Below are 11,506 nucleotides of genomic sequence, written 5' to 3'. Positions count from 1 at the left end.
GCCCGCCATTGCAATCGCGAATAAATTACTACTTCACTGAGATCTTCGCCTGAGCCTAAGCTATTGACTACAGAGTGTTTCTCATAGATTCTATCCACCTGGAGGAGCCAACTCCCTTTGGCTATTCTCCCCCAGCAACTCCCATTCTGTGGTCCCCCCTCAGCGGACCGCACCTGCGCGCCCGGTCGCTCCGCCATGACTATGCAGAGGGTGAGCGCCCCCTGGTGGCGCGGCGGAGCCCCCGTCGGGCCGGGCCGGACCGGTCCCGAGATGGCGGCGTGGCGGCTGTGGGCGGTGCTGGCGGCGCTGCGGGCGGGCTGGTGCCTGCTGCCACAGGCCGGCTACTTGCATCCCGACGAGTTCTTCCAGTCACCCGAAGTCATGGCAGGTAAGGCGACCCGGGGGGGGAGGGCGGCGACCCGGGGGGGGAGGGCGGCGGCCCCGGGGGAAGGGGGGGGGGGCGCGGGGGGCGGGGCAGCCGCGGGACGTGAGGGGGCCCCGCCGCCGCCGCTCGTGGGCGGTGGTGGTCCCGGGCGTGGTCCCGGGCCAGGGGACACAAAGGCGGCAGGTGAGGCGGGGAGCTGCCGGCCCTGCTTCGGGTGCCCTCTGCTACGCCGTCCCTGCAGGCAGCGGGGAGCCCGGCGGCCGCCCCTGGTGTTCTGGTTTTTGTGGCAGCTACTGCCAAGTAAGTATTGGCCAGAGCCGTGCTGCCCTAAGAGATGTGGTTCCGTCTCTGAAACTTGGTTAAAATTAATGGTGTGATCCTAAAAAAATCATGGTTGACAGTAGTCCCAAAGATTTAGGGACTGCACTGCATCATGATGCCTTTTACACTAAGCTGTATCCCTATTGCCGAATTACTGAGTAAAATGTAATATGTATGTTTGTTTTTTTGTTCTTTCTTCCTTTGTAGGAGATATTTTAAACCTACAGGTCTATTACCCTTGGGAGTTCCATTCCAGCTCTCCTTGCAGAACAGTTGTTTTCCCACTAATGACTTCTGGAGTTACCTACTGGGTGGTCAAGTCTTTGCAGCAGCTGGACATATGTTCAAGTTGCATCAACAGCTACACCCTTCTTGTATCACCTCGTCTTCTCTTTACAATCTTTTCTTTTGTACTTGACTATAGCGTGTATCAATTAGCTCCATCCTGGGAAGCAGATCCATGGAAAGCGCTGGTACTTCTGGCTGGATCGTATGTCACTCTGGTATTTTACACAAGAACATTTACCAACACGCTTGAAGGACTTCTCTTTGCTCTTCTCTTGGTATTGGTTTCCTCCAACAAATCTGACAGCAGCTCACTAAAGCCTACAAGCAGCCCTCTCATAGGTATTGTAACAACTGCTGGGTTTTTCAATAGGCCAACCTTTTTGGCATTTGCGCTAATGCCCCTGCTTTACTGGGCAGGTTTAAATGTTGACTCCCAAAAGAGCATTAAAACTATCATAAACCCCTTATTGAAGCTAATCACCTGTGCATGTTTTACTGCCGTTGTTTTCATAACAGCTGACACCTTATATTTTACCTCCGTGGGCTTAGACAACTTTTACAGCATTAAAAAGAGCAGCCTATTTGATGTAATAGCTCAATTGAATCACAAAATGGTAGTAACTCCTTTAAATTTTCTCAGCTATAATCTCAATCCTCATAATCTTGCGCAGCATGGAAGTCACCCACGAGTTACACATTTTACAGTCAATGGAATAATGCTCTTTGGGATCTTACATATTCTGGCCATTGGTGCCGGTTTTAAAATGCTAAAGAAATACATCTATCAATTAATGCGGGTCAAATCATACTACCGTGGGTCACCTAGGGTATTTGTGCATTCTGAGGGCAATCCAAAATTACTGCTGTTTTATTTTGTTCCTTTGGCATTCCTCTCCCTGTTCAGTCACCAAGAACCTCGTTTTCTCATTCCTCTCATCTTGCCATTAGTCCTGTTCAACACATCACAGAACAGAGCTATGAAGTGGAAACCTGTCATTATTATTTTCAATGTCCTTGGGGCTTTGGTGTTTGGGTGGCTACACCAGGGGGGACTGATACCATGTTTGTTTCACCTGGAACATCTCATGCATTCTCCAGGGTCCTCAAACCATACAAGACACTATACTCTACTCTTTGCTCACACCTACATGCCTCCGAGGTCTCTGCTTAATATCAAAAAAAGGGACACAAATATAGAAGTAATCGATATGGCTGGATCTGAAGAAGAAACCCTCTGCCAAACAGTAGGGCAGCAAGCAAAGAATTTTACCTGCAATGACTGCCATTTTTTTGTTATAATCCCTGGAACAGTCAGAGCCACAATTACAAAGTGTGGTGTCTTGCTCAAGAACGAGACTTTGATCTTTCCACACTTATCAATGGAAGACCCACCACAAATATCCTTCCTCTTCAGTGAAAATTGGAGAAGTCAGCTAGGTCTATACATCCTTCAGCTAGGCAGAGATCATCAGAGCCCTTAGATGTTAGAACAATGTGATAGCTTTTCACTGCACTTTGACTCTGTGCTGTCAGACCCCCCTTGTCACAGTCCCATGCTCAGTATGGGCAGTGTCCATGAGCTCCCTGATTCTCTTCATTCCCTTTCTTCATGTTTGTACACTCCTCAGGATAGCCAGCTCTTGCTAGATGCAAGTCATTCAGTCCCTGTGGTGTTTCTTAAGAACTTGTGTAATTTTCCTGATGAGAGAGGGTGAACTTAGAGTCCACAAAAACTGTGATTCAAGCTTAGCTCTTTTCACATGAGATATACTTTAAAAGTTCTTACAGACTTGAATAGAGGGCTTGTGGACTGTGTTACTGATAACAGACATTAACACTGCTGCTGCCGGAGAGAGGTTACTGGACTAGACAGAACCTCCTCACTCATTAGACCAGACTGCAGTCACAATATAGGCATTAGCATCATGCTATTATTGTCTGAGATGCTCTTAGGTGGTTCTGTCTTGAAAAATCCCTAGTATTGATCTAACAGAATCTGATTTAGAACTCGGAAGATACTTCAGTATAGGCAATTATGCTAAATCCTAAAATCCAAGCATTGTTTTTGCCAGTTTCACTCCTGTAGAAATTCTGCACAAATATTACATACATCAATGCGAGGTCACTGGTTGATGTGACTAAGCCTATCTGCTGCTTAGCTCCTGAAATGGGGCAGGTCCTTTTTGCATTCCAGGTGAGTGTCACAGCTTTCATTGCTCTCAGGTGGCTCTGTGCCCGGCAATGCTTGATTCAAGGAGCTGTGCAGACAGAAAACTGGCACCTTGGAGGGGCCCAATTCCTTTTATGTATTTGACCAGACAGATCTCTGAACTGGTTGATGGCAAGGTTAGAGGGGCACCAGTTCTGTTGCCAGGGTGCGTGCAGGTTACCAGGGAGGAGTCACATTCACTATGCCCCCTCACCTTTCAGGATCAGCTCCCAGCTTAATCGGAATGATGGATCACAGCCCTGGTGCCCTAGTTGAGACCAGTTTCATTTTAAAGTAGGATACTGCAGCATGACTAAACATTTTATTTCAGAACATTTAGAACTTCAAATGCAGAAACATCCTGACCTGGAGGGAGGTACTAGTTCAGTACATTTGTAACACCCCTCTCTATGAACTGAATCTGACACTAATTCTTTCTGCTTATAATGGCAGTAAAGCTTTTTGCAGTTCTTCATCCATACAACTTTACATAAGACCTTATTTGCCAGTTTTTCAACAGAGACAAGAATGGTTGATACCAGAGTCTAAAGGGAGGCTAAGAAAAATCCACATGAAGGATTTGCCTCTTATCTTCCAAATTAAATATTCAGTCTAGATTTTTAAGGAACATCTCTCTCATAAAGCGTATTGTGTTAAAAGCCTCCCCTACGTGTTCACTGTAAGATCCTTTATCCCTCATTACTGACAGGCCTGCATAATGAAGGTGTGTGTTTTTTGGTGAGGTAGGGGTTGCATGTGTGTTTGTACTGATGTCTCATCCAGTAGTGAAGTTACAAAAGCATCATGACACTTACCAGCTGTATTTTCCAAGTTCAATTCCTCTTTGCTCTTTTACACTGGGACAACAGTATTGTGCCACAGCTTGTATTCCACATCCCATTTACTGTTTTGAGCTGTTTTTAAACAGCTTTCTTTAAAAGTTGAAAATTATTTTGAAATTTACAATCTCTGGCTGTATAAGCAGGGTAGATCTTGAAACTGTTCAGAGTTGATGAAGCACCAATTCCATAACCTGACACTTCCACTGCTACACAGGTAACCTGAGATGGAGCCAGAAGAGACTCTGGGCTACAAACACTAATTCAGAATGACATTACACTGCTTTTGTCTCACCTGCTACTTTTATCACTTATACTACAGATTCAGGTTTTCCATCCTTGCACTCCTAAGTCTTTGTTGGCAGGAAGTTTAATTTTACCAGCAGTGCAGGAAACTGTGCATCTCATCTGGTTTGCAAGGTTCTTTCACCTGGAGCAAGACTGGAAACCTCCCTCCCAAGTTAACTAAGCATCTAGGCAGCTGTACATAGTAAAACACAGTATGGGATGGCAATTTTAGTCTCATGGACAGTGTTAGAAACAGCGATGAGAGTAAAGCAGCCCTGTGTGTTACGTAAGAGAATTTATTTTTCTCATTTATTTTTCTCTATTTATAGTTAGGATAGCAGTATTTGGCTTTTTTTTTTTTTTTTTTCCCCTAAACCCTTTTTGCTACCATTGTCTTAAGGTGTGCTTTTCGGAAAGCTACCAAACTCCTGCACCCACCTGTAAAGCAGGGCATTATCCTATCCATCACCACCATCCTCATCATCAAGCACTCTCGGAGCTTTTTGTATTTTAGTTGCCATACAAATGTAGAACATTACTGTTGTACAGACAGGAATTGTTAACGGAATTCCGGTGCGAAATATGGCTTTATTTCAAGTTTCTTAATCAAGCACTTAAAGTGGCAATGCTGACAGTATCTTGGTTGATGTTTAACGCTGAGTCCGTCCTCTGCGTGTTGCCGAGTCCTGTGGAGAGTGCGGGCCGGCGCTGAAGTCCATGGCAGCAGCTTCGCCTCGTCACGCTCCTCCTGTCCGGCGGTGGCGGTCCTCTCCTCCTCCTCCTTCTCCTCCTCTGTCCCGCCGGCGGCCCTCCTCCTCCTCCTCCTCCTCCTCCTCCTCCTCCTCCTCCACCTCCACCTCAACCTCCTCCTCGTGCCGCCGTTCAGGGCTCGGCCCCGGGCCGGCCGCCGCGGCCCCTCCCGCTGCCAGGCGCCCCTGGCCATCCGCCGGGCGGCCGCAGGAAGGCATCCCTCAGGCGGGCCAGGCCGGGGCCCAGCTCCCGCGCGGCGCGCCGGGCGCCCAGCTGGCCGCGGCTGAGAGCGCTAGCGGTGAGGCGGGCAGCGGCGCGGATGGGCGGCGCCTCGGAGAGCTTCTGCACGAGCCGCGGGTCGCTCAGCAACGCCAGCAACAGCCGCCGCAACACCATGCTCCCGCCGCGCCCGCCCCGGCACCGAGCGCTCTCGCGAGAGTCCCCGCCCCCTCGCCTTCGTCCCCGCCCCGGCGGGCGCGGATCTCGCGAGAGCCGGTACGCGCCCCGCCGCTGGCAGCATGTGCTCGGGGGGCAGCCTCAGCATCTTGCGTAGTGACTCCTACGTGGACCTCAGCCAGTACCGCGACCAGCACTTCCGGGTGGGCGGCAGGAGCGGGAGCGGGGCCGGGGCGCGGGGTCTCCTGGCGGCCGGGCGACGGCGTGGCGGCGTGACTTGGCGGTTGGGTGGCTGGCTTACGGGTTGACCTGGAGGCCGAGTGACGGGGGTGGTCGGGAGATGGGCCGACGTGGCGGCCGTACCTAGGAGATGGGCTGACTTGGCGACCGTCCCGCAGGGAACCCGTTATGACCAGGAGCGGCTGCTGCGGAAGAGCTGCACACTGTACGTGGGGAACCTGTCCTTCTACACCACCGAAGAACAGATCCATGAGCTGTTTGGCAAGAGTGGCGACATCAAGAAGATCATCATGGGGCTGGACAAAGTGAAGAAAACCGCTTGCGGGTTCTGCTTCGTGGAGTATCCTTGTGCTGGGGGCCCTGTGGGGGAGCTGCTGTACACAAAGTGATTGAGGTGCCCTCATGTGGGTGCCCCATCCCTGGAGGTGCTCAAGGCCAGGCTGGATGGGGCCTTGCCAGCCTGATCTAGTGGGTGGTATCCCTGTCCATGGCAGGGTATTGGAGTTAGATGGGCTTTGAGGTTCTTTCCAACCCTGTCTATGATTCTGGGCAGCATAGTGGGTGGAAGGCAAGGGCCCTTAGGCCGCTTTCAGCCTGGTGCTTCAGCCCTGGCTCCTGCAGCCAGTCCAGCTCTGCAGGACGAACCTGCCCTTGGTGCCCAAGGGAGGGTGGGTTCCTGTAAGTGTGAGTACGTGTCTGAGGGTTTTTGTTGGTACATTGCATGATTGATGCATTGGCTTTGGCCCATAGTGTTGCCGAGGATCACTCTGTTATGCTGAGGTGATGGTGGTTGGACGTGACAGGAACACTTGTGGCGCTTCTCTTTCTTTGTTTGGTAACATACCTTGGTGCTTCTGAGGGAGAGTGTGGCTCCACAACTTGACCCAATGTATGTACTTCTGACATGTACATTCCTGCACATTACTCTGATTTAATGTTAGTTTTCTTAGCCCCTGTAGCTTCGTAATGGCAGGCACCTTTAAAAATAACTGAGCAGGAACCTGATTCAAACAAATACTTGGTTTTGCAGCTCATGGGATATATTTGTTCTTTCCACATGCAGAAATTAGAAGCCTGTTTTTTTTTTCCTTTAACTTATTTATAAGATACTATGCAAGAGGAGATGCTGAAAATGCAATGCGGTACATTAATGGAACCAGACTTGATGATAGGATCATAAGGACAGACTGGGATGCAGGTTTTAAGGAGGGTAGACAGTATGGTCGTGGAAGATCGGGGGGCCAGGTAGGTTGTTGTACAGTCCAGTTTTTAAAGGACTGGTGACTTTGCTGAATAATTGCTATTTGAATTAACGCACTCAGAACAACTTAAGAAACAGCAACTTCAGGCTTGTTGTTAAAGATAGTAATATGCATTAATTCTGAAGACATTTTATCTGTGATGATGATATCCACTAAGAACATGTAACATTTTTCATGTATTTATTTCACTGAAAGTACTTTTAGAAACTTGTTGGCTGTCTCGGGTAATGAAGCTCAGAAAATGTGAGACTGTCAAGAACACAAAGGATGGCACTTAGCTTACCTAAAGTTGAGCAGGTAGCAGATGCTTTTATTGCTGAAAAAATGAGACTAGCCACCTTCACTTTAGCTGTCTTGATTAATAATGCCCAATTCCTTTAAAAAGGAAATTTGTGTATGTGGTATTGTGGGCTTCTTCATGACACACTTTGCATTCTCTTTTGTCTTGTCAACTTCTTGTGGACACTTAGATACAGTGGTCTCTAGTTTGACTATGTAGTCTGATGGTATAATAGTTCTTGAGAAATAGATAGTCTTATGGTGCAATAGTTCTTGAGAAAATAGTTTTCTTTATATCTTTCACAGACTTTTTTTTTTTTTTCTCCTTTGTAAGGTCCGAGATGAATATCGACAAGACTATGATGCTGGAAGAGGTGGCTATGGCAAAACCGTTCAATGCCAATGAACAGTAAATGACTCATCAGCCTCGCAGGAGAACTAAATCTGCATTGTAAATGTCACGAGGCACAAAGTAGGTCTGTTGCACACAGATTTAACATAAATAGAATTTCACAGGTATATTCAGTGTTCCTGTAACCGCATGGAATGTTCAGTATCTCTTCCATTTTAATACCAGGATTCAAAACATTGCAGAGTACATTAATACAAAGGACCTGGGAGCAAGGTTTTGAGCAATATTATGCATGAGACTTTGGTCTTTGGAAGTTGCTGTAACTCTTTCAGAAGAAACAAAGGTTTAACAGTATGGTGCTTTTCTTTTTCCCTGGCAAAAACTTGATTATTCTATCACTGGATTTTGTTTACATTAGTATCACAGGGTAGAGAGGGGTCATAAAGGAGGATTTATGTGTGTTTCAGAGATGAGAGGAAAAGGCAGAACATGAACAGGAAGTGAAGTTCCAATTTCCAGGAAATAACTTAAAGTTGCAGATTTTCTGGAGTTACTGATTAGTAGCCTTTTACACTGATGCTGTTCCTTTGTGGAGTTAGCACATGTACTTGAAGGGCCACAACAAAGCAATTCAGATTGAGCCCAATAATAATAAAGCCTAACAGGTAGGAGAAAACAGACCCTTTCAGTCTTCTACAAAGAATAATGTGATTGCGTGACATGGCATGATTCAGAACCATTTTGCTTTATGGGATACAGGGAATAGCAAGCGCAAGAATTACACTACCAGTTATTTTCGTAGTTGGAGTAGTACTATTTGCTCTTGTCTGGTAGCTCTCTGCAGCCTACTATTTGAGGAACAGTATCTTTCCTGTGACTACAAGGGTGACATGGAACCAAGCTTTTACAGTTTACCCCATCCCTGCTCCCTCCCTGTCCTGGTCAAAATGGGGTGTTTGGGAAACTGTATGTATAATGAGAAAGTTTGTCCTCAAAATAGGTTTTCTATTTGAGAAAGCCAATTGCATATAAAGGTAAGAATAAAAGTTAAACAAACAAACAAAAAATGATTAATTTTGTGAGGAGCCTTACATTATTCCAAGCATGTGGTAAGACTGGTAAAAGAATTGCAGGACTCTATTTTTTTTTTTTTTTTTTTTTTAATTTTCTGGATCTTACTAACACTGCCAGTACATGTGATGGGATATTGTACTATAGACATAGAAAAAAAAAATAGATCCCAGCAGGTGTGAAATTGAACTGCTGAAATGGTAGGGTTTGAAAGAAACTGTTACAGGGTTTGGGATTTTTTTGTTTTGTTGTTAATGGACTTCTGAGTTCTTTGGAAACTGCAATACATAACGTTTTGTCCGAGTGTCTTGTTGTCCATAACTTCTTAAACTCCTTTAAAATATCAGGTATGTAAAATTAGACCGTTACTAATTTAACGTATTGTTGGAAATATTAATGTATTTCTATTTTACAGTTTGTCAAAACTGTGACTGTAAATTGGAAATGCAGTGAGGTAGAATGGTAGTAAGACTCCTTTCTTAATAAGTGAAGCTTTGGGTGGGTGCTTTTTGCGCAGTAGCAAAACTAGATGGCAAAGAGTAAAACCAGATTTTCAGAATTACTTGATGCAGGTCTGTAAACGTGACTGAACAGATTTTTTTTTATTTTTTTTCTATATATTGCATTTGATGATGAGTTTACAGCCTGTAATCTGCTCTAGGAAACCTCTGAAGTTTGTTTTTCACTGTATCAATTTTGTATAAAAATTGGTGTTAACAAAACTCTTAAGTCACTTTCAAATAAAGCTGCAACACTAAAGTGGATTGTTATTTCTTAAAATGGAGTGAGTGAAAGAAATGAGCTATATCCAGACTCTTGCCCACAACCATCGTTCTACTATCTTTTAAGATGGAGAGGGAATATTCCTTCCCTTTGACTGGGTTTTTAAGTCTCGTTCTGTTCTTAAATGAAGATGTTTGCTTAATGCTCTTCATTCTGGTATTTTTTGGGTTACAGAACAGAAATGAGTTAATAGTATTGAAATGTATGTGAAAAATAAAATAAAAAAAAAAAGAAAAAAAAAGAAAATGAACCTTACTCTGCAGTGATTCACCAAGCACTGCAGAATGCAAACGAGCAATGTTACCTTCCTGAGAGGATCTGCTTTTGAGATATATAAGCTTAATAGAATAAAGCATACCAGTAGGCAAGGGCTGATATGCACCTGTTCAGTTTTAGGTGGTGCTGTGTTTAATGGTCAATGTTCGATGTGGTGGCAAGCAACGTGAGGTAAGTCTTAAAAAACAACAACAAAAAAAACAAAAAACGTTCACATCTGTTATTATTGTAACAATAATCTCAAAAATTGTAACCAAAAAAACCCACAACGAAACAAAAACAAAAAAAAATGTAAAAATAATCTCAAAAACTGTAGAGCTTAACAAATGAAAGAACCATGAGTAAGTCTCTACAAAGAGACCAATGTATGTGATACCATAAGAAAGACAAATTCTTGTTTTAATCAAATTTGTTTAGATCAAGCAATATCCTTCAGGAGTTCAGTGGTGTCTAATAAAAACATCCTCTCTATACTTCTGGCTGTCTTACTGAGTACAGTAACAGTACTATTCTGCTGTGACTAGACAGCATGCTTGAAGGGGCTGTGCTCTGTGTGTTCTGTTTGCAGCAGCAGCTCTGTTACATATCTGTCTACGTTGTACTAAATAACATTTAGAAAGGGCTTAGAACTTCTGACATTTGACTGCAGTCCTTATAAGAAACGCTAAAGCTTGTCTTCATTAGGGGATCCTGATTCTCTCTTGTTTTGCCTGGTCAATGGGAAGCCAGGTGTTTGGAAGTGACTTGATTTATTCCTGACCTGTTTCTAATGAGATGGTGGGGGAAGGTTATAATGAGTTAAAATGATTTTATATTGCTTTTTATTAGTAGTATAAGGCTTTCAGATTCTTTTAATATGGAAGTAAAAAGTTTTAATGTGAGGTTTTCTATTTGGAGAGGTATTGAACAATGGGATTTAAGAGCACATGGACATACCATTTAAAGTCTTAGTATCTCAAAAGAGAATATAGAGGAAAACTCTTGAACCTGGTTTGATTTTTGCATACCCCAATACAAATCAGGCATGGCTCTGCTGAAGCTAGTGTTGTATAACTGAAGTTGTAAAACTTAAGTGCGGGGCTTGGTTAGTTTTCTAACATGCAAATTCATTGTGATTAGGTTCACAGAATCATAGAATCACAGAATTTCTAGGTTGGAAGAGACCTCAAGATCATCGAGTCCAACCTCTAACCTAACAGTCCCCACTAAACCATATCCCTAAGCTCTACATCTAAACGTCTTTTGAAGACTTCCAGGGATGGTGACTCCACCACCTCCCTGGGCAGCCTGTTCCAGTTCCTAACAACCCATTCAGTAAAGAAGTTCTTCCTAACATCTAACCTAAAACTCCCCTGGCGCAACTTTAGCCCGTTCCCCCTCGTCCTGTCACCAGGCACGTGGGAGAACAGGCCAACCCCCACCTCACTACAGCCTCCTTTAAGGTATCTGTAGAGAGCAATAAGGTCGCCCCTGAGCCTCCTCTTCTCCAGGCTGAACAAGCCCAGCTCCTTCAGCCGCTCCTCGTAGAACTTGTTCTCCAGGCCCCTCACCAGCTTCGTCGCCCTTCTTTGGACCCGCTCAAGCACCTCGATGTCCTTCTTGTAGCGAGGGGCCCAAAACTGAACACAGTACTCGAGGTGCGGCCTCACCAGAGCCGAGTACAGGGGGACGATCACCTCCCTAGCCCTGCTGGTCACAGTGTTTCTGATACAAGCCAGGATGCTGTTGGCCTTCTTGGCCACCTGAGCACACTGCTGGCTCATATTC

At 45.2% G+C, this 11,506-nt stretch overlaps 2 protein-coding genes across 2 annotated transcripts; both read left to right on the top strand.

The window, feature by feature from the left end:
• The first annotated feature begins 224 nt into the window (after positions 1 to 224).
• Positions 225 to 4,967, top strand: PIGZ (phosphatidylinositol glycan anchor biosynthesis class Z). The gene is made up of 2 exons (XM_027468448.3): positions 225 to 388; positions 914 to 4,967. The coding sequence occupies exons 1-2, from the start codon at positions 271 to 273 to the stop codon at positions 2,473 to 2,475; spliced, it is 1,680 nt and encodes a 559-aa protein (XP_027324249.2). The 5' UTR covers positions 225 to 270; the 3' UTR covers positions 2,476 to 4,967.
• A 554-nt stretch (positions 4,968 to 5,521) lies between these two features.
• On the top strand, positions 5,522 to 9,439 carry LOC101798009 (nuclear cap-binding protein subunit 2). The gene is made up of 4 exons (XM_027468666.3): positions 5,522 to 5,679; positions 5,875 to 6,056; positions 6,823 to 6,961; positions 7,592 to 9,439. Exons 1-4 carry the CDS (start codon positions 5,599 to 5,601, stop codon positions 7,661 to 7,663), a joined length of 474 nt encoding a protein of 157 aa, XP_027324467.2. The 5' UTR covers positions 5,522 to 5,598; the 3' UTR covers positions 7,664 to 9,439.
• Positions 9,440 to 11,506: the final 2,067 nt, after the last annotated feature.

The sequence above is a fragment of the Anas platyrhynchos genome, chromosome 9 (genome assembly GCF_047663525.1).
Source record: "Anas platyrhynchos isolate ZD024472 breed Pekin duck chromosome 9, IASCAAS_PekinDuck_T2T, whole genome shotgun sequence".
NCBI classification, from domain to species: domain Eukaryota; kingdom Metazoa; phylum Chordata; class Aves; order Anseriformes; family Anatidae; genus Anas; species Anas platyrhynchos.
The sequence above is the reverse complement of the archived record's forward strand: the minus strand, read 5'-3'. Positions and strand labels throughout refer to the sequence as shown.

Excerpts from the sequence above, each read along its gene's own strand:
- PIGZ (XM_027468448.3), top strand. The coding sequence starts at position 271 with ATGGCGGCGTGGCGGCTGTGGGCGGTGCTGGCGGCGCTGCGGGCGGGC. Across the intron at positions 389-913 it reads GTCACCCGAAGTCATGGCAG|GAGATATTTTAAACCTACAG; the intron begins GTAAGGCGACCC and ends CTTCCTTTGTAG.
- LOC101798009 (XM_027468666.3), top strand. The coding sequence starts at position 5,599 with ATGTGCTCGGGGGGCAGCCTCAGCATCTTGCGTAGTGACTCCTACGTG. Across the intron at positions 5,680-5,874 it reads ACCGCGACCAGCACTTCCGG|GGAACCCGTTATGACCAGGA; the intron begins GTGGGCGGCAGG and ends ACCGTCCCGCAG. Across the intron at positions 6,057-6,822 it reads TGCGGGTTCTGCTTCGTGGA|ATACTATGCAAGAGGAGATG; the intron begins GTATCCTTGTGC and ends CTTATTTATAAG.